Here is a 23,444-nt window from a genome sequence, read left to right as displayed (position 1 = left end):
GTATAACCACGATTTGTGCTGCTAAATATGCACATTTTCGAACAAAACCTATATGCATTGTGTAATATGATGTTACAGGACTGTCATCTGATGAAGTATATCAAGGTTAGTCAAAAATTATATATCTTTTGCTGGATTGTCACGATCGCTAACATTTGCTGCTGGTAAATGCGGTTGTGTTTCTGGCTATTGTGGTAAGCTAATATAATGCTATATTGTGTTTTCGCTGTAAAACACTTAAAAAATCTGACATATTGGCTGGATTCACAAGATGTTGGGCTTTCATTTGCTGTACGCTGTGTATTTTTCAGAAATGTTTTATGATGAGTAATTAGGTATTTGACGTTGGTCTCTGTAATTATTCTGCCTGCATCGACGCTATTTCAGATTGCAGCTGCAATGTAGAACTGTGATTTATACCTGAAATATGCACATTTTTCGAACAAAACATATGCTATACAATAAATATGTTATCAGACTGTCATCTGATGAAGTTGTTTCTTGGTTAGTGGCTATTTATATCTTTATTTGGTCGAATTTGTGATAGCTACTGATGGAGTAAGAAAATAGTGGAGAGAAAAAAGTTGAGTCTTTTGCTATCGTGGTTAGCTAATAGATTTACATATTGTGTCTTCCCTGTAAAACATTTTAAAAATCAGAAATGATGGCTGGATTCACAAGATGTGTATCTTTCATCTGGTGTCTTGGACTTGTGATTTCATGATATTTAGATGCTAGTATTTACTTGTGGCGCTATGCTAGGCTATGCTAGTCAGCTTTTTTACTGATGAGGGTGCTCCCGGATCCGGGATGAGTACTAAGTAGAAGTTAAAATAAATCTCAAAGTGCCATGGTAGAGTGTCAATTGATCTCAAACACTGAGCGGAAGCATTCATATATAAAATATCCCCATAGTCTAGTAAAGGCATAAATGTAGCTGATACTAGCCTCCTTCTGGCTTCAAAAGAAAAACAGGCCTTATTCCTAAAATAAAAACCCAATTTCAGCTTCAATTGTTTTGTAAGTTGTTGAATATGCAATTTAAAAGAGAGGCCGTCATCAATTAGAATTCCAAGATATTTATATGAGGTTACAACCTCAATCTCCTTGCCCTGACAGGTAGTAAGAGTTAATAGGAGTTACTGAAATAAGATACAGCTCTGAACACCCCCACCCCACCACACACACACAGCACTCCTACTCCAAGACACTTGAGAATGGGAGATGGATGACTCTTTACAATATGTTTTCTATTTAAACTTTATTGAGGGATCTGGAACCGGTGGCAGAGAGGATGGATATGAAAGAAAACATGTTTGTGATTTATGGTGTTTTTTCAGTGATGCTGAATGAGCAAAGCTCTTTCCACATAGACAGGAGTAAGGCTTCTCTCCTGTGTGTATTCGCTGGTGTGATGTCAGGTATCCTGAACGATTGAACCTCTTCCCACACTGATCACAGCTATAAGGCTTCTCTCCTGTGTGTATGTGTTGGTGTGTAGTCAGGGCTCCTGAATAATTGAAGCTCTTCCCACACTGATCACAGCTATAAGGCTTCTCTCCAGTGTGTATGCGTTGGTGTATAGTCAGAACTCCTGAATAATTGAAGCTCTTCCCACACTGATCACAGCTATAAGGCTTCTCTCCAGTGTGTATGCGTTGGTGTATAGTCAGGGATCCTGAATAATTGAAGCTCTTCCCACACTGATCACAGCTATAAGGCTTCTCTCCAGTGTGTATGCGTTGGTGTATAGTCAGGGATCCTGAATAATTGAAGCTCTTCCCACACTGATCACAGCTATAAGGCTTCTCTCCTGTGTGTATGCGTTGGTGTGTAATCAGGGATCCTGAATTATTGAAGCTCTTCCCACACTGATCACAGCTATAAGGCTTCTCTCCTGTGTGTATGCGTTGGTGTCTAGTCAGGTGTCCTGAATGATTGAAGCTCTTCCCACACTGATCACAGCTATAAGGCTTCTCTCCTGTGTGTATGCGTTGGTGTCTAATCAGGTGTCCTGATTGATTGAAGCTCTTCCCACACTGATCACAGCTATAAGGCTTCTCTCCTGTGTGTATGCGTTGGTGTGTAATCAGGGATCCTGAATTATTGAAGCTCTTCCCACACTGATCACAGCTATAAGGCTTCTCTCCTGTGTGTATGCGTTGGTGGGTAGTCAGGTGTCCTGGCGTATAGAAATTCTTCCCACACTGATTACAGCTATAAGGCTTCTCTCCTGTGTGTATGCGTTGGTGTTTCGTCAGGTTTCCTGAATTATTGAAGCTCTTCCCACACTGATCACAGCTATAAGGCTTCTCTCCTGTGTGTATGCGTTGGTGGGTAGTCAGGTGTCCTGACGTATAGAAATTCTTCCCACACTGATCACAGCTATAAGGCTTCTCTCCTGTGTGTATGCACTGGTGTGTAGTCAGGTCTCCTGATTGAGTTAAGTATTTCCCACAGTCAAAGCAGGTGTAAGGTCTCTCCCCTGTATGAATTATCTGATGAGATTTTAAGGTTTTAGATGCAGGGAAACTCTTCCCAAACTGCGAGCAGTGGTACGGTTTCTTTCCGGTGTGAATCTGTTTGTGAATTATCAAATCCTTCTCTTTAGCAAAACTTTTCCCACAGTCAGAGCAGCTGTGGTGAGGTTTCTTCCTTATAAGTCTCTGCTGGTGTTTCTTGAGGTGTTCTGATCTGGAGAGACTCTTTTCTTTCTTGTCAGCATCATGTTGTTGAGGCTCCCCAGATGATAAGCCCCTCCCACTTAGAGAGCAACGATTAGGGATGTTCCCTGTGAAACAAAGACATTGAATAGTTTGGTTTTGCAAATATGGGTCCATAAACAGATTGGGCATTACATGAAATGAATGCCTTTTGTGTCCGTTAGATATTTTTCCAGTGTGCACCAATATTCAATTTTAAATCTCTGTTATATTAAATAAAGTGCCCTTTAATACAGAACACTTGGAGAATTCGATTAATCCGATTTTTAATACGAATAAAGATTTTCTGAAGTGACATTTCAGCATTTTGAGTACGGTTACAAGCGCAGAATAATATGATTATTGTGAATAGTCAATTAGTATAGGAGTTCGATTTAAACGTTGACATGCTTGGAAAGAAGAACAATTTCCCTAATAAACCTGTTTACATGGACACATCTGAAATCAGGCTACCTGATGTGACTTTGATAAATGAAAAAAGTAGGCAATCAAAATAAACTTTCTACAACAGCGCCCATGTCATTTTTAAAGCATATTAGATTCTGAGTTTGGACAAATAAAGTGTGTATGTGCTCTTTTCAAAGGATGGATCCCAGTCGGTTCAGGGCTATGGGATACAGGGGGTCGAGGGTGGTCTGCCGGGCATTGGGATGACAATCCAACTCGGGATGAGGGCTTTTAGCGCGTGGAATAGTAGGGACCAATTGGAGGTTTACTTAGTAGAAATGCAAATATCATGGTACAGCTATATAGACACTCAATCATCATGTTACTTTTTAATGGTACGTTTACAAACATATATTTTGATAAAAATAATTGAAAGTTGTGTCTCATTATGGTAAGTGGTGAAATAAGTATAGCCAGTTACAATTGTAATGGCCTAGCAGATAATAAGAAAAGACGATCAGTATTTACCTGGCTAAAAGAGAAGGAATATAATATCTATTGTTTATAGGAAACCCATTCAACAGTTTTAGATGAAGTTTTGTGGAAAAAGAACTGGGGGGGCGAAATATATTTCTCCCATGGGCAAAGAAATTCAAAAGGGGTGATGGTTTTAATTAACAATAATTTTGATCCAAATGTGCAAATTGTCCAAACAGATCCTCAATGTAGATGGATTATTTTAAATATGATATTGGACAATAAACAGATATGGCTTATTAACCTATACGGTCCGAATAATGATGATCCAAGCTTCTTTGAAAATATATATAAGAATTTATCAACTCTACAAGCAACACTAGACTATTATTATGGTGGGAGATTTTAATACGGTCTTAAATACCTCTATGGACCGGAAAGGAAATCACACTACAAACTATCACCCTCAGGCACTTAAGGAAATCATGAATGTCATGGATATATTGGAAGTAGTAGATGTATGGAGACTCTGTACAGCACTTCGAGATATTAGCTGATGTACGAAGGGCTATATAAAATAAACTTGATTTGATTTAAATACCCTGACCTAGTGAGATATACATGGCGGAGGCTTAGTCAAACTAGTCGTCTTGACTACTTTCTTATACCATTCTCTCTGCCACCAAAAGTTTAAAAAGTGTTGATAGAGGACAGAATGTGGTCGATCCTCACATAATTGCCATATATATTACTCTTACAGAATTTCCACGTGGGCGAGGATATTGGAAATTTAATCAAAGCCTACTAGATGATAAATTGTTTAGAACTAGGACAGAAGAATTTATAACTGACTTTTTCAGACATAACATAGGTACAGCAGATCCTCGTATTGTATGGGACACTTTTAAGTGTGCCTTTAGAGGCAATGCAATTCAGTACTCATCTATAAAACAAAAGCAATTTAGATCAAAAGAGTCCATATTAAGAAAGGAAATTGAAGGACTAACAGTACAGTTAGATAGCAATAAAAACGGTACCATAGAGGCACGGAATAAGTTAGAGGAAAAACAAAAAGAAATGGAGGGACTTATTCAAGAAAGATCCAGTGTAATATATTATAAAAAATAAAACGAACTGGATGGAATATGGGGAAAAATGCACCAATTAGTTTTCAATCTTCAATATAGAAATGCTATCAATTTTTTTTAATTAAAACTTGTTACAAATGATGGTGTCACGCATGATTCACCAAATGATATTTTGAAAGAGGAAGTAAAGTACCTTAAGAATATGTTTTCGTTTCAGGCTCCTCCATCTCCACTAACTGAAACTAATTGTATGGATTTTCCCCCTAATAATAATGTAAAATTAAGCGACTTACAAATTGGAAAGTTCATACATATTCATCCTGGTCCCCCCGTGGGGAATGAACCCACAACCCTGGCGTTGCAAGCGCCATGCTCTACCAACTGAGCCACACGGGACCAGTTTACCTATTTGCTTATGGTTTTGCCTACACCTAGTGACCTGCTTTTTAAATTATATGAACAAAAAATATTCAATTTTATTTGGAACGGCAAGCCAGATAAAATTAAAAGGGCCTATTTATATAACAAATATGAACTCGGAAGGCAGAAATTATTAAATATTAAAGCATTAGACCTCTCACTAAAGGCATCAGTCATACAAAAGTTATACTTAAATCCAAACTGGTTCTCTAGTAAATTGGTACGAATGTCTCATCCTGTTCAAGAAGGGCCTTTTTCCCTGTATTCAGATTACACCTGCTCACTTTCGGTTGTTTGAAAAGGAAATAATCTCCAAAATATCTTTATTTTTTAAACAAGCCTTAGAAAGTTGGTTGCAATTTCAGTTTAATCCACCTGAAAGGACGGAACAAATAGTACAACAAATATTGTGGTTAAATTCAAATATACTAATTGATTAAAAAAACGGTATTTATCGAATACATTTTTTAAAAAGGTATAATTTTAGTGAATGATATCATAAATAGGACTGGTGGAGTTGTCACACATGCAGCTAACACAGACATATGGAAATGTCTGCTCTACCCAAAATTACAACCAATTAATTGCAGCATTACCACAAAAATGGAAGAGGCAAGTAGAAGGGGAAAAAAGTAAGGAACTTGTATGTCGGCCCTGTATTAAAGAACATAAATGGTTAAAGAAAAGTGTGATAAATAAAAACATATACCAATTTCATTTAAGGACCAAAAAACTGACAGCTGTGCCATATAAATTGCAAAATAGTTGGGAAGAGATTTTCGATGTACCCATTCCATGACACATGGTTTATGAATTGATACGCAAAACAACGCAGGATTCAAAACTTCGAGTTTTATACATTTAATTTACTATACAAAATTCTAGCAACTAATATAATGGTGTATACAGTGGGGAGAACAAGTATTTGATACACTGCCGATTTTGCAGGTTTCCCTACTTACAAAGCATGTAGAGGTATGTAATTTTTATCATAGGTACACTTCAACTGTGAGAGACGGAATCTAAAACAAAAATCCAGAAAATCACATTGTATGATTTTTAAGTAATTTGTGTATATGTATGCATGCGTGTATGGATATATATATTTACCAAAAAAATATGGGGGATTGGAAATGAAGCAACATTCTTTCTGCAGTATTAAGCTGATCCACCCCTAAATAATTATTTTTATTTTATTTTTTATAAAAAATATAAGTATGTATGTGAAAACTATTTCTAAGCTGCATACTTTCAGTTTTTCTTGAACTCACTGCACTCGGTCAAAAGAAGTTTGTTTGCGCTGCTTGTGTTAGAACATGCACAGATTAAATACACCTCTATAACTCTGATTAAAGTGTTTACATGTCCATTCTAAAGATTTCTCAGAAAACCAGGTATTTTTAAAGGCGTATCCTTACTTCGGTTATGACCTTACACCAATTAAGATAAGCAGAGTAAGGTGTTTACATGACTAATGCCATACTCGACCTACTGCCATAATCAGTTTAATAGGAAATGATTAGCGTTGTCATGACGTTGCCCTCTTTGGGTACAGCGAGCACTATTCCCCCTCCCTCTGCACCATCCCCCTCTGTCTTGTCTCTCCTACACCCAGGCTGGTGCGACCTCAGGTCGTAAATTCCTGGAGGAGAATCCTGCCTCATGGCCAGACAGTATAGAGAGAACAAAGGAATTTCTTCCACCTCACAGAACTTGAGGTCCGAACAATATTCGTGTTCTGAAGAATGTATAAAAGATCGGTGATGTAACGAGCTACAAACTGGTCTGTTTGGTACAATTTTGTGAAACTCATGAGAGACAATACCGCCACATTACCATAACGCTGTTTATTCAACAGTCTCAGTTATGAGGCTTACATCTAATTGTTGTACAAAATGAATGAGTAAAGATTAAACTATTTGTGAAATTATGTGATGCTATGTAATGATGTTTTTGTGAGAGAATTGTATTTCTGTTTAAAGTTTCACTAAGTCATTGGCACGCCCCCAGGGGCACAGACAGGACCTGGCGTCATGAGACAGCCCTTTTCTATGTTCCGAATAAAACCCCCACCTGGGTTTTCTATCACCAGACCAGCCTACCTCGATTTCCACGAGAGGGCCAAGGTTTGAGACCAGACCAGTACCTCTATCACAGAGGGAAATAAGGTTTACGTAGATTGCTGAATGTTTTAACCATACCACTTGGTTAAACTCTTAGACTATCGATACCGACAGAATAAGAACAAGTCTTTGATATTAATTACTAGTCTGCAGCTAAGAATTCGGTATCATTGAACGCGAAGACCGATAACCGCCGAAACATCTATTCTATAACGACATGAATGAATGTCACTCTGAACTATCCATCCTAACGACGACAAAGAGAAAGAGAGGGCGGACAAACTCTCCAACAGAAACAAGATCCCGACGACTCACTGAGCGTAAATATATATATTGATTGCAATTATTCCAGAATGAGTGAGCGTTCATGTGCAAAGGATTAGCATTTCAATTGTTATAATCATCAACTCTGTAGTGTCTTCTCAGCTGACCCCCACTCCCCTTTTGTCTAACAAGCCGCCATGCCGGTTTAGCCCACTAGGGCACATCCGCTATCATTTCTTTGTAACCATATCTACTTTGTTTGTTTGTGTGATGCATTTCTGTGAGTACTTAGTTAGTAAATAAATTGTTTTAAGACAATTGATGTATGTGTAACAGTATAACTTTAAACCGTCCCCTCGCCCCGACACGGGCGCGAACCAGGGACCTTCTGCACACATCAACAACAGTCGCCCACGAAGCATCGCTACCCATCGCTCCACAAAAGCCGCGGCCCTTGCAGAGCAAGGTGCAACACTACTTCTAGGTTTCAGAGCAAGTGACGTAACTGATTGAAACGCTAGTAGCGCGTACCCGCTAACTAGCTAGCCATTTCACATCCGTTACACTCACCCCCCTTTCAACCTCCTCCTTTTCCGCAGCAACCAGTGATCCGGGTCAACAGCATCAATGTAACAGTATAACTTTAAACCGTCCCCTCGCCCCGACACGGGCGCGAACCAGGGACCCTCTGCACACATCAACAACAGTCACCCACGAAGCGTCGTTACCCATCGCTCCACAAAAGCCACGGCTCTTGCAGAGCAAGGTGCAACACTACTTCTAGGTTTCAGAGCAAGTGACGTAACTGATTGAAACGCTAGTAGCGCGTACCCGCTAACTAGCTAGCCATTTCACATCCGTTACATATGGATGACTCATAGTGAAGACCGGGTTCGTGCAGATAACCAACAATTTACGACGTTTGAAATGAGACTAACATGAGGTAAAGAATAATTCATTAATCAGAAGACTAAGTGATCAGATATTAAAATATCTGAAAGTTATATTAGGAAAATTATAACTTTGTAATCTGAATATTTTCCTTGGTGCCCCGACCTCCTAGTTAATTACAGTTACATGATTAAGTAGTTTAATCACGTAATAATAATTACAGAGAATTTTTGATAAAGATTAATCTTCAGTTTAATGATGCCAAAGACACAACAGCATGCATGTAAAGCCCTATTTATTTGGTTACTTTAACAGTAATTTCTGAACATTATTTATTTCATGTGGTTAGTGATTCATTTACATCTGTCCCTCATTTTAAGGTCAACCCTGTTACATGAACTTAACTCTTCTTTTAATATGGTGAAACTATTCTTTGAAAACAAAATAGTGATTTAATTTATTTTTTTACATAAGAAACACTGAACATCTAGTAGTCAAATCAGAGTAAAACCCGGTGAGCTGGTTCTACTCTTTTTGATAATTCTCTGCTGTTTTGTGGTGGAAAACTGAGCATCTCAACCTTTCTATCCAGACACAGACATGCTAGAAATGTTTTAACAAAAACTTTTTTTGTTAAGATTGCATTCAATTAGTACTCCCTGTTGCACAATACTAGCTTCCATTCCCCCGGTCACAAGCAGATTCATGGCTGATTTAAAGGACTATTTTAACAATGTAGTGTTTTTGTTGGTTTCACTAGTCCCCTGTTACGGTCAACCCTGTTACTTTATTTGACACATTGGCTATTACTATAGTATTTATTTTTCATTAAACCTCTTGAGATGGCAAAACATGTATTTTATTAAGTTGAACACGTGCTCTTTATGACATGACAGAATGTTGAAATGATGTGAAATCAAACTTTTTTTTTTTTTTAACCAAGGTACACTTCTTAAAATTGGTTGGAACGACCAGATATTTTCAAAAATATATAATTAATCAATTAAATTGTTACAGAAGCGGACTGTAGTCTAATCCACACCATGGTTCTTACTTAATGAAATCAAATCTCCATGTTCCTCTTCTCCTCTCTCAGTTCCACTCTGCCCTGGTGTTTTCCTGCAGACGACCAGATCCACCAGACCCAACAGTAAAGTACAGGGAGGCGATCGACCTGTTGTCTCCTGGAGGGTGGAGGGGAACGGGCTAGATTTGTCCTGTTGGAAGTATTCAACATAGATTAACATTAAACCAAATATTGTATTAATTTAGTCTAAACCTCTGATTCGGGTGCATCCCTCGAATATCCCCTTTTTCCTCAAATGTTGAATCGTTCACTACAACCCACAAATCTAAGAGCATTGGATTGGTGGAGGAATGGGCTAGTTTCCACCATATATTTCATACCAGTCATTTCCTTTCAAACAGAGATGAAGAGGTGAAGCAAGACAAATAAATTGGCCCAAAATCTGGCTTCTGCCTTATTTGATCAAATATACATTTCGTAAAGATCAGGTTGTTAGGAGTCTAAAAGTAGGACACTTCATATGGGAGTAGTGCCTGGACGTCACTAGTTACCGCAAACAAAGCCATAAACCACGCCCATTACTACAATTGATCTTATTAAAATGTGATTTTAACCTTAACAACACTTCTAGCTCTATGCCTAACCTTAAATAAATGAAAATGCTATATAGACGCATGAGGCTGTGGAAACACGCATGTCTGCCCTCTCATTGGCTATAATGGTCCCACCTGATCTTGCCTCTTTACCGATTGCCTTCCATTTTTGAAGACATTTATTTTTTGTTAGAGCGGCAACTTGAGTATTTGGTCAAATAATGGATAATGTGTTCGAAATCAGTGAAGGACTATGAACACTGTGAGGAAGGAGAGATAATTGGTTGATAGTCACAGATTCCTAAACATGATATAGTAGTAGGCTACTTTGACGAAGAAAAAAAATCCCAACAAGTTTTACCATGTTTTTTTTGTTGATAAGTTTAAACCGAGCACAGGAAGTGGAGGATCAAAGACGATGAAAACTAGTCCTAGACATTTTGTACAACACAGCAGGCATATAGACTTACTCGATCCATTGTGGAAGCTATTGTTTCTTTGTATGGAATGAAATGTTGTAGGCTACAGTACAGTACTACTTTGTTGTAGTGTAGAGATAATGACTAGAGAATTGCGTAGAGAAAATTCGATCCCAAGGGTGCAACTGATGCGGCCCTAGACCAGAGTAATCAAACATCTACTTCAATATCAAAACGGAATTAAGTTTGGACAAATAATCGTCTCATGTATCCTAATATTACTTCAGAAAGTTCCTGGATAACATTTTACGTGATCTATAAAAGTCGAGTAAAGTCAAGAAAACGTTCAACGCTTTCGCTAAGAATCTTGTTGTCTGCTGTCGTCTACCCTTGCCTGGCAGTAACTTGGAACACATGCGCAAAGAGGGAGTTTCTGAATAGGCCTCTCCTGAGGGGTGTCTGAGAATTACTACTTCCGGTCTTTGGCTGGTGCTATAATGACAGCTACTGTACACTACCAGCACACATAGGACAAAGAGCTGTTTATGCAAGTCTTTGCAATGGGTGCATCAAACCTAATTCACAAGTAATTCTCCTGTCAAAAATAAACGTAAGTCCAGTGGTGGAAAAAGTACCCAATTGTCATACTTGAGTCAAAGTAAAGATATAGTAATAGAAAATGACAAGTAAAAGTGAAAAGTTAGACTTTTACTCAAGTAGAATTTTAAAAGTATTTGGTTTTAAATATACTTATGTATCAAAATAAATGTAATTGCTCAAATATACTTAAGTATTAAAAGTAAAAGTATGAATAATTAAAATGTCCTTATACTAAGCAAACCAGACGGCAAAATGTTCTTGTTTTTTAAATTTACAGATAGGCAGGGGCACACTCCAACACTCAGACATAATTTACAAACAAAACATTTGTGTTTAGTGAGTCTGCCAGATCAGATCAAGTAGGGATGACCGGGGATGTTTTCTTGATAAGTGTGTGAATTGAACCATTTTCTGTACTGCTTAGCATTCAAAATGTACTTTTGAGTGTCAGGGAAAATGTATGGAGTAAAAAGTATATACTTTTCTTTAGGAATGTAGTGAAGTGAAAGTAAAAGTTGTGAAATATATAAATACTTAAGTAAAGTACAGATTCCCACCAAAAAACTACTTAAGTAGCACTTTAAAGTATTTTTACTTAAGTCTTCTAAACTAAACTACAGCCAAATATACTGTATTTATAACTAACTCCCTTCTGTCTATGTATATAACTTGTATACAATAAAAGAAAGATGTTATTTCAAAATAACAATAAACATAATGCTTTATAGCTACAATATAGCTAACGTTAGAGAACTAATGACGAGCTCATCTCTGCTGCCTGGATGCTTTCACGTTTTTCTCGTCTGGGTTTTTGCTGTTAGCTATCACATGGACACGCAGTAGCCTACTGCAGTAGTCAGACTACACAAATTACCCAAATGTTATTTTTACACTGCACAAATATTTGAGAACAGTCAGCCCTCGAATGCTAGCTAACGAACGTTAGTTGATTGTAACATTGACACTGTCTGTATGCTGACTACAGGTTTAACTAACGTTAGTTGATTGTAACTCTTAACACTGTGTGTGTTGACTACAGGTTTAACTAACGTTAGTTGATTTTAGCATTGACACCGTCTGTGTGCTGATTACAGGTTTAACTAACGTCAGTTGAATGTAACATTGACACTGTGTGTGCGGACTACAGGTTTGGAGCCCACTCTAAAAGATGAACCCTCTATCCTGACACCTCTGGATCAGTGCTGCAGGTATAACATGGTACATAATTAAACATTAAGACGCAATGAGTTGTGTTGTCATGAATATATATAGCTAGAGGAGACAACATGATAAATGAAAAATATAATTTATTCCTCTTTATCAACTTTCACTCCATTTCTCTCGCTCTCTTTCTCCTTCTCTAGGATCCGTTGCTCCACCCCACTGTCTCTGTCTGCGTCTCCTCTCCCTGCCCCCAGTACAGTCTGTCATGTCATGAGGGACCTCCTTTTTCATGATCCTCTATTCCCAGTGGCCCCTCTCCGAGCTGCAACTCTCCGCCCTGGACCGTCGCCTAGCGACCATGCTCAGAACCTTGAGCCGTCGCCAGGAGCGACAGTGTAGCCGCCATGGAGGAGGCGAGGATGATGTCACTCATTACAAGACCTTGGTTACACCTGTGACACATGCAGGGTACACTCTTCCAGGGTTCTACCTGGAACCAAAAAGGTTCTATGTGGAAGTGAAAAGGGTTCTTCAAAGCGTTATCTTATGGAGAAAGTCAAAGAACCCTTTAAGGTTCTAGATAGCACCTTTTTTTCTAAAAGTGTAGTGTTGCCACGCCAACTCGACGACAACACTTCAACCGTCAAAAGAAATTGTCCTGGCGCATCACCATGGTGTTGATGAATTGTGTGACGTCATTGCATCGGCAATCCACAAAACTGACATAAGGACATTTGGAGTTTCTGGCATCATTTGTTTGGCTTCTAACTATTAGAGGATTGCTGCTTCACAAATGTCAACTGACATTCAGTACCAGTGAAAAGTTTGGACACACCTACTCATACATTGTAGAATAATGGTGAAGACATCAAAACTATGAAATCATGTAGTAACCAAAAAAGTGTTAAACAAACCAAAATATATATATGTTTTAGATTCTTCAAAGTAGCCACCCTTTGCCTTGATGACAGCTTTGCACGGTCATGGCATTGGGTCTTTCAACCAGCTTCATAAGGTAGTCACCTGGAATGCATTTCAATTAACAGGTGTGCCTTGTTAAAAGTGAATTTGTGGAATTTCTTTCCTCAATGTGTTGCCAATCAGTTGTGTTGTGACAAGTTAAGGGTGGTATAAATCAAATAAAACTTTTTGTCACATGCGCCGAATACAACAAGTGTAGACCTTACCGTGAAATGCTTACTTACAAGCCCTTAACCAAAAGTGCAGTTCAAGAAAGAGTTAAGAAAATATTTACCAAAAAAATTAAAGTAAAAATAATAAAAAAGTAACACAATAAAATAACAATAACGAGTCTGTATGCAAGGGGTACCGGTACCGAGTCAATGTGTGGGGGTACAGGTTAGTCGAGGTAATTTGTACATGTAGGTAGGGGTGAAGTGACTATGCATAGATAATAAACAGTGAATAGCAGCAGTGTACAAAACAAATGGAGGTGGGGGGGTGTCAATGTAAATAGTCCAGTGTAAATAGTCCAGTGGCCATTTGATTAATTATTCAGGAGTCTTATGGCTTGAGGGTAGAAGCTGTTAAGGAGCCTTTTGGTCCTAGACTTGGCACTTCGGTACCACTTGCCGTGCCAGAGCAGAGAAAACCGTCTATGACTTAGGTGACTGGAGTCCCACAATTTTTTGGGCTATCCTCTGACACCGCCTAGTATTTAGGTCCTGGATGGCAGGAAGCTTGGCCCAAGTGATGTACTGGGCCGTACGCGCTACCATTTGTAGCGCCTTACAGTCAGACGCCGAGCAGTTGCCATACCAGGCGGTGATGCAACCAGTCAGGATGCCTTCGATGGTGTAGCTGTGGAACTTTTGGAGGATCTGGGGACCCATGACAAATCTTTTCAGTATCCTGAGGGGGAAAAGGTGTTGTCGTGCCCTCTTCACGACTGTCCTGGTGTGTTTGGACCATGATAGTTCTGTCGTAATGTTGGCTGACTATTTTTCATTAATGTGGAGACTGTTATATCAAATAAATTCTCTATGTGTAATTATTACCGGATTAAACTAATCACGTAAACATGAATTAACTTCACTAGGGTAGGGGGCAACATTGGGAATTTTGGATGAAAAGCGTGCCCAAATTAAACTACCTGCTACTCAGCCATAAAAGCTAGAATATGCATATAATTAGTAGATTTTGATAGAAAACACTCTGGCGTTTCTAAAACTGTTTGAATGATGTCTGTGAGTATAACAGAACTCATATGGCAGGCAAAAACCTGAGAAAGAATCCAACCAGGAAGTGGGAAATCTGAGGTTTGTAGTTTTTCAACTCTTTGCCTATCGAATACACAGTGTCTATTGGGTCATATTGCACTTCCTAATGCTTCCACTAGATGTCATCAGTCTATAGAACCTTGTTTGAGGCTTCTACTGTGAAGTGGGGGCGAATGAGAGGGGATTGAGTCAGAGGTCTGCCAGAGAGCCACGAGCTGGCCACGCACGTTCACGTGATAGTTAGCTTGCGTTCCATTGCATTTCTGAAGACAAAGGAATTCTCCGGTTGGAACATTATTGAAGATTTATGTTAAAAACACCCTAAAGATTGATTCTATACATCGTTTGACATGTTTCTACGGACTGTAACGGAACTTTTTGACTTTTCGTCTGCACCTAGTGATCGCGCCTCATGAATTTTTATTACTGGGCTAAACGCACGAACAAAAAGGAGGTATTTGGACATAAATTATGGACATTATTGAACAAAACAAACATTTATTGTGGAACTGGGATTCCTGGGAGTGCATTCTGATGAAGATCATCAATGGTAACTGAATATTTATAATGCTATTTCTGACTTCTGTTGACTACACAACATGGCGGATATCTGTTTGGGTTGTGATGGTCTCTGAGCACTGTACTCAGATTATTGCATGGTGTGCTTAATCCGTAAAGTTTTTTTGAAATCTGACAGCGGTTGCATTAAGGAGAAGTGGATCTAAAATTCCATGCATAAAAGTTGTATCTTTTAGCAATGTTTATTATGAGTATTTCTGTAAATTGATGTGGCTCTCTGCAAAATCACCGGATGTTTTGAAACTATTGAACATAACGCGCCAATGTAAACTCAGATTTTTGGATATGAACTTTACCGAACAAAACATACATGTATTGTGTAACATGAAGTCCTATGAGTGTCATCTGATGAAGATCATCAAAGGTTAGTGATTCATTTTATCTCTATTTCTGCTTTTTGTGACTCCTCTCTTTGGCTGGAAAAATGGCTGTGTTTTTCTGTGACTTGCCTCTGACCTAACATAATCGTTTGGTGTGCTTTCGTCGTAAAGCCTTTTTGAAATCGGACACTGTGGCTGGATTTACAACAAGTGTATCTTTAAAATGGTGTAAAATACATGTATGTTTGAGGAATTTTAATTATGGGATTTCTGTTGTTTTGAATTTGGCGCCCTGCAGTTTCACTGGCTGTTGACGAGGTGGGACGCTACCGTCCCACATACCCTAGTGAGGTTAACTAGGAAGTTGGTGCACCATGGGAAAAGGTTGTTTAAAGAGTCACTATTTCCCGAATTTAACTCTCTTCAGATATTTTCATATCTTATCGATTACAGTCACTTATTAATGTATTATTACCTCATCAGTCATTTTCTGAATGTCGCAAACCTTTGGATATCTGCACAAACCCTAGCATAAATTATGAATCAGCAATATACAAATTTGCTTAATTATTTATTTACTAACAAAATAATCACACAGAATTACCTAAACATACAGGATAGGTTATACATTGGTTACTAGCATGATGGAAAGAAAAGTCCCTAGTGGACTAAACCGATATGACGGCTTGGTAGACAAAGGAAAGGGGTGGGGACAGCTCAAGAGCGGGAAAGTCAGAAACAACACGGACATACAGTTGATAACTACACCCATGGAAATGCTAATACTTTGAACATGCACAGTCACTCATTCGAAATGAAATTGCAATTAATTACGAGTGTATGCCTTTGTTGTCTCTCTCTGTGATCGCCGGTCCATCTGCTGGAGGGAGTCGATAAAAAGTCTCTGGTTGCGTTCCACAGAAGTCCCAAGGTCTTTCGTGGTTGTAGTTTTCTCAGCGGGCTCTGGATAGTGTCTGTTGTATTGGATACGTCAGATAAGGAAGTTCTCCTGAATGGATCTTTCAGAGTACCATTTGGTCGTTCGATCGGTTGTGTTTACCAGACTAAAGTACTTAAACAGCTGCAGACTGAATAATTGGTCTTTAGTTTGTAGATTTCTTAACCATTTCAGCGTGGGGACGATCCCCATCGTAGCACCATTAGGTGCAAAAACTTGACTTACCCAGTTGTGGCCCACTTTTTGGAAGCGAACCACTCGATTTCGTCCCTACGTTATATCGGCATTGAACATGTCACCCTCCCTAGGAGAGGGAGTGACCTCAACAATTTATTGTTAAAACGAGAGGCTGCCTGGATCTTTAATTTAAAGACCCTTGCTCCCTTTGGCCTCAACGTAGACTTTGATCTGAAGACATTCTTGTGATTATTGGGATTTTGCTATTCATTGTAAATGTTTGTAGGCCTATGTAGCCAGATTGTATCTATGATTGTATGCTATCCATTCATGTTTTTTGTATGTTCTATTTATATCTGAGAATTAACCAATGATTTCAGGCCACACCCAGCCGTGATTATAGACACCTGTGTGTGTCCTTTGACTATTTATAAACTAGTGACCCGCAGTGTTTGTCATTATACCCATTATACCCCATTATAAGCCTTCATATGCAAACAATCCTCACTCCTCCTTTTCTTTACAAAAAAAGAAAAACCCTTGAATGAGTGTTACGCGGTGTGGAGCAGGTGAACCCATGTGCAGACTCAGAGGAGGAGACAGGGATAAGGTAACCAAGGTATTTATTGAAAAGCAGGGGGGAGGGTGCAGGCCAGGGGGAGCTCGGGCGGGAAGCAGGGAACCAAGAACTGAGGCTGCGGCCGGGGCAAGAGGAGTATGGACAGGGTAAGCAGGTCCGGAGCGGAATCCAAGGAAGCAGTAGAGCGGGGGTCCAGGGCAGGGAAGCAGGACTGATGAGATGAGGGACTGGAGACAGGGACCAGAGTCAGAGTGGACGGAACTGTAGCGGAGAGAAAAGCAGCGTCAGGCTAGGGAAAACAGTAGAGGGCTTGATTTATGGAACAGGTTGCAGCTGGTGGGGATCTGCTCTGACTCCAGCACACCTGTCTCCACTCACACAATCAGATACACCCACACAGAGAGAGCGAGGGAAAGAGCACTGGGGGAGTGGCGGCAGTTTAGGGGGACACAGGATGAGAAGTAGAGGGAGTGGCAGGGGCAGATGTAACAATGATTAGGTGTGTCCAAACTTTTGACTGTTACCGTATAGGGAATAGGATGCCATTTTAGACAGACTATTTCTAGGTCTATTCTAGTCACATATGAAGACAATGTTCCATTCTGTCCTCTTCCCTTTCTGATATTCTGCATAGCACCAGGGACATGTGAAAGACAAGCCTGACCTCTCCCCTCTCTGAGCCCCAAGTGACTGAGCCCTAGCTGAGGGAAAAGTGCAACGGCCAACACTATAGTCCAAAAGGATACATTCTAATGGCAAGTATCTCACATAAGCATATTATGCAAATAAGACATCTTAATTATCTATGTTACCCAACTAATTCGGATTCATCCGCCACACGACCCAGGTGGTGAAGGTAGGAAACAACATCTCCACTTCGCTGACCCTCAACACTGGGGCCCCATGAGGGAGCGTGCTCAGCCCCCTCCTGTACTCCCTGTTCACCCACGACTACGTGGCCATGCACGCCTCCAAATCAATCATCAAGTTTGCAGACGACACAACAGTAGTGGGCTTGATTACCAACAACGATGAGACAGCCTACAGGGAGGAGGTGAGGGCACTCAGAGTGTGGTGTCAGGAAAACAACCTCTCACTCAACGTCAACAAAACAAAGGAGATGATCGTGGACTTCAGGAAACAGCAGAGGGAGCACCCCCCTATCCACATTGAAGGGACAGCAGTAGAGAAGGTGGAAAGTTTTAAGTTCCTCTGTGTACACTGAAGTGTTCCACCCACACAGACAGCGTGGTGAAGAAGGCGTAACAGTGCCTCTTCAACCTCAGGAGGCTGAAGAAATTTGTCTTGTCACCCAAAACCCTGACAAACTTTTACAGATACACAATCGAGAGCATCCTGTCGGGCTATATCACAGCCTTGTACGACAACTGCACCGCCCTCAACCGCAAGGCTCTCCAGAGGGTGGTGCGGTCTACACAACGCATCATCGTGGGCAAACTACCTGCCCTCCATGACACCTACAGCACCCGATGTCACAGGAAGGCCAAAAAGATCACCAAGGACATCAACCACCCGAGCCACTGCCTGTTCACATCGCTACCATCCAGAAGGCGAGGTCAGTACAGGTACATCAAAGCTGGGACCGAGAGACTGAAAAACAGCTTCTATCTCAAGGCCATCAGACTGCTATACAGCAATCACAAACTCAGAGAGGCTGCTGCCTACATTGAGACCCAATCACTGGCCACTTTAATGAATGGATCACTAGTCACTTTAAACAATGCACTCTAAATTTGACTTGCCTAGTTAAATAAAGTTTCAAAAATATATACTGTATATAATAATGCCACATAAAAATGTTTACATATCTTACATTGCTCATATCACATTTACAGTTGAAGTTGGAAGTTTACATACACCTTAGCCAAATACATTTAAACTCAGTTTTTCACAATTCCTGACATTTAATCCTAGTAACAATTCCCTGTCTCAGGTCAGTTAGGATCACCACTTTATTTTAAGAATGTGAAATGTCAGAATAATAGTAGAGAGAATGATTTATTTCAGCTTTTATTTCTGTCATCACATTCCCAGTGGGTCAGAAGTGTACATACACTCAATTAGTATTTGGTAGCATTGCCTTTAAATTGTTTAACTTGGGTCAAACGTTTCGGGTAGCCTTCCACAAGCTTCCCACAATAAGTTGGGTGAATTTTGGCCCGCTCCTCCTGACAGAGCTGGTGTAACTGAGTCAGGTTTATAGGCCTCCTTGCTCGCACATGCTTTTTCAGTTCTGCTACAAGTGTTCTATTGGATTGAGGTCAGGGCTTTGTGATGGCCACTCCAATACCTTGAATTTGTTGTCCTTAAGCCATTTTGCCACAACTTTGGAAGTATACTTGGGGTCATTGTCCATTTGGAAGACCCATTTGCGACCAAGCATTAACTTCCTGACTGATGTCTTGAGATGTTGCTGCAATATATCCACATAATTGTACTGCCTCCTGATGCCATCTATTTTGTGAAGTGCACCAGTCCCTCCTGCAGCAAAGCACCCCCACAACATGATGCTGCCACCCCCGTGCTTCACGTTTGGGATGGTGTTCTCCGGCTTGCAAGCCTCCCCCTTTTTCCTCCAAACATAAGGATGGTCATTATGGCCAAACAGTTCTATTTTTGTTTCATCAGACCAGAGGACATTTCTCCAAAAAGTACGATCTTTGTCCCAATGTGCAGTTGCAAACGGTAGTCTGGATTTTTTTATGACGGTTTTGGAGCAGTGGCTTCTTCCTTGATGAGAGGCCTTTCAGGTTATGTCGATATAGGACTCGTTTTACTGTGGATATAGATACTTTTGTACCTGTTTCCTCCAGCATCTTCACATGGTCCTTTGCTGTTGTTCTGGGATTGATTTGCACTTTTCGCACGAAAGTACGTTCATCTCTAGGAGACAGAACGCGTCTCCTTCCTGAGCGGTTTGACGGCTGCGTGGTCCCATGGTGTTTATACTTGAATATTATTGTTTGTACAGATGAATGTGGTACCTTCAGGCGTTTGGAAATTGCTCCCAAGGATGAACCAGACTTTTTTTTTTCTTTTTCTGAGGTCTTGGCTGATTTCTTTAGATTTTCTCATGATGTCAAGCGAAGAGGCACTGAGTTTGAAGGTAGGCCTTGAAATACATCCACAGGTACACCTCCAATTAACTCAAATGATGTCAATTTGCCTATCGAAAGCTTCTAAAGCCATGACACCATTTTTAAAACGAGTTTTAATGACTCCAACCTAAGTGTATGTAAACTTCCGACTTCAACTGTATGTACAGGATACACTGTCCAACTAAATGCTTACTGGCAGGTCCCTTCTTGACAATGCAACAATAAGACCTGAAAGATAACAATACAAACATAAAGTAAATGTCTCAGTAGAATAGAATAAACATTGTAGCATAGGTATAATACAGGAGGACACTTTATAGTCCAATATTTACATGTGTTTAGGGGAAGGGGGGGGGGAGAGAAGTGTTTCAATTGTGCAGTGTGTGTGTGTGTGTGTGTGTGTGTGTGTGTGTGTGTGTGTGTGTGTGTGTGTGTGTGTGTGTGTGTGTGTGTGTGTGTGTGTGTGTGTGTGTGTGTGTGTGTGTGTGTGTGCGTGCGTGCGTGCGTGCGTGCGTGCGTATGTCTGCTAAGGTGCGAAGAAACAGTGTCAGAACACTAGACAGTAGCTGATGGGCGCTGTACTACTATGACTGGCTCTGTAAAACAACACATTTCACTGCACCTATTTGGTGTATGTAACATAAAAAACACATTTTATTTCATAAAGAACTGTCTTCTCCTTCCTCTTTAAAGTAACTGTCCAGTGAAAATCTCACTTTTAAAAGTTGATATTCTTTTAACTCATGCCCAAATAATGTTGTTTTCTCATCTGTTACTCCACAACCAAATAGTGTTGTTTACTCATCTGTTAACTCATACCCAAATAATGTTGTTTACTTATCTGTTAACTCAAACCCAAATAATGTTGTTTACTTATCTGTTAACTCATACCCAAATAATGTTGTTTACTTATCTGTTAACTCATACCCAAATAATGTTGTTTACTTATCTGTTAACTCATACCCAAATAATGTTATTTACTTATCTGTTGACTCATACCCAAATAATGTTATTTACTTATCTGTTAACTCAAACCCAAATAATGTTGTTTACTTATCTGTTAACTCATACCCAAATAATGTTGTTTACTTATCTGTTAACTCATACCCAAATAATGTTGTTTACTTATCTGTTAACTCAAACCCCCAAAAATGGGGTACGCCCACACCATTCTATTGTTGGGGTACGCCCACACCATTCTATTGTTGGGGTACGCCCACACCATTCTATTGTTGGGGTACGCCCACACCATTCTATTGTTGGGGTACGCCCACACCATTCTATTGTTGGGGTACGCCCACACCATTCTATTGTTGGGGTACGCCCACACCATTCTATTGTTGGGGTACGCCCACACCATTCCAACACAGAAAAGCTGCTTTTTAACATACTTTATTACAATTTTTCAATGGGAAAACGATTTCACTCATGTTGTTAATTATAGCGCATATTTGATAGAAATCTGGAAACACTAGAAAGCTACTTCAAGACATTAACATGCATAACTCAGTCAACTTATATTATTATTATTAATAATAATAACTATACAAGGGACTAAAACCCCAAAAGGCTTGATGCAAGATAACTAATGATGTCACATCGGCCTAGAGATCTGTGCCCCAGTTAACAGAGTAGATGACTAAAGATTGAATAGCAAAGGAGAGGAGCAAGATAGTTACAATTGCAGAATAGATTACACCTGGTATTGGAATTAAGCTGTTCTGGGCAAATAACAAATACTTTATTTTTTGCATTATATGCTAGAAAAAAACAAATATGGTAAAATAAATGCTAAACAAAATATGTTACAATGAGATTTACATGCAAACATTCGTTCTACAAAACAAATCACCAAGAAGTAGTAGAATAATAAGGTATGAGCTATTATCAAGAGTATTACAGAGTGAAGAGAGGAGTTTAGTAGGTGACCTTACTGGCCATGTGAAACAGAGTGTGAGTTCTGTGGCTGACCAACTAGATGTACTGAGGGGCTAAGATGTTGATGCACAGCCGGCTTCCTGTCCTCATGATGCGTCTTCCTGGCAACCGACACGTCAGTAAATGGCTTATAAACAATATGTGAACATCTTTTTGGAGCACACTTATTATAAAATAAGGAATGTTGGAAAATATCCCCATTAGAATACTTTAAAACAAATGCAACATAATTTGACCATACTAAGAGGCCTGTGGTTTCTCTGTACTTCTGTATGTCTCACCAGCTACACTAAAACCTGGTGTTTCCAGTGTACTGTACCACAGCACTCTCTACTGGCACCTCAACACAACAACTATCAATCTGACTGAAAAACAGTCTATTGAGTAGCACTGGGGTGGTTGAATTTCACAGCAGCGTACTGGACATCCTGTTTCTGTGGCTGAAGCAGTTGGACGGTAAAGTACAGAGGCACATCCTGGTTTTTGTGATGGACACTGGCATAGTGAACATCATCCTGGTCGTATGTGGCCGCTGTCTGTGATGCAGTAGGGGTCATGGCCATGCCTGAGATGTTGTCATACATTGGACTAGAGTCTCCCTGATGGAGAGAGAGGACAGATAACATGAGGAGTGAGAAGTAAATTAATACCACAGTCATTGGCAGCAAAAGACGCCTGAGCGGAGTGCCCACTTCCGTTGTTCAGGGGAAACTAAAGTTAGGTTGAAAATACTTTATCCCTGAAAAATAGAAACATCCACTTTCTGCCAACGCCGCTAAGGATGATGCACACACAGAGTTCTCAGTCAGCTGATTCCAACAGACTCACCTGTCCATTCTCTGCTGTGTCTACCCTGTCTCTTGTCAGAGGTAGATATGGACGCCTTCTTCCTATTTTGTAAATAAAGGAATTAATAAACAAATTACTGGATGAATGAATGAGTCAATTAAAATCAAGTTCAATATTTAGATTAATGATTTAAAAACAGAATGTAAAAAAAGGTACATTCTTCTCACTCACCTGAACCACATGAAGCCAGAGAGACAGAGGATGAGAACCAGAACCACCACTATGATTCCTACAGCTGCTTCCTTCAAAGATGATTGTTCCCCCACAGACAATACAGGAGAATGGAGATTATTGTAGCCTTCTACTGTACATGAGTATCTGCCTGCATCCTCACTGCTGACTTGGTCTAGGTAGAGGTAGTTATCTTGGGTGTTTGGGTTGGTGAGAAATTGTCCGTTCTTGTACCAGATGTATGTGGGGTCGTCAGTCAGAGTACAGGTGGTGCTACAGGTCAGTGTCAGAATCCCTTTCTCTGTGGCTGGAGTCACCTTCACCTGCAGACCTGAAA

At 39.9% G+C, this 23,444-nt stretch overlaps 1 protein-coding gene across 1 annotated transcript in view; it reads right to left on the bottom strand.

Annotated features, from left to right (window-relative positions):
* Window positions 1-10,730, bottom strand: part of LOC129839259 (zinc finger protein 91-like) — a 119,927-nt gene extending 109,197 nt beyond the window's left edge. The window contains exons 1-2 of the mRNA XM_055906568.1: window positions 10,464-10,730; window positions 9,428-9,590 (exon numbers count right to left, since the gene is read on the bottom strand). Of these exons, the coding sequence (XP_055762543.1) occupies window positions 9,428-9,590; window positions 10,464-10,472 (172 nt within the window). The 5' untranslated portion in view covers window positions 10,473-10,730. The remainder of the gene's footprint in view (window positions 1-9,427; window positions 9,591-10,463) is intronic.
* Between the last annotated feature and the right edge of the window lie 12,714 nt (window positions 10,731-23,444).

This window comes from Salvelinus fontinalis, chromosome 40 (genome assembly GCF_029448725.1).
Source record: "Salvelinus fontinalis isolate EN_2023a chromosome 40, ASM2944872v1, whole genome shotgun sequence".
NCBI lineage: Eukaryota > Metazoa > Chordata > Actinopteri > Salmoniformes > Salmonidae > Salvelinus > Salvelinus fontinalis.
The sequence above is the reverse complement of the archived record's forward strand: the minus strand, read 5'-3'. Positions and strand labels throughout refer to the sequence as shown.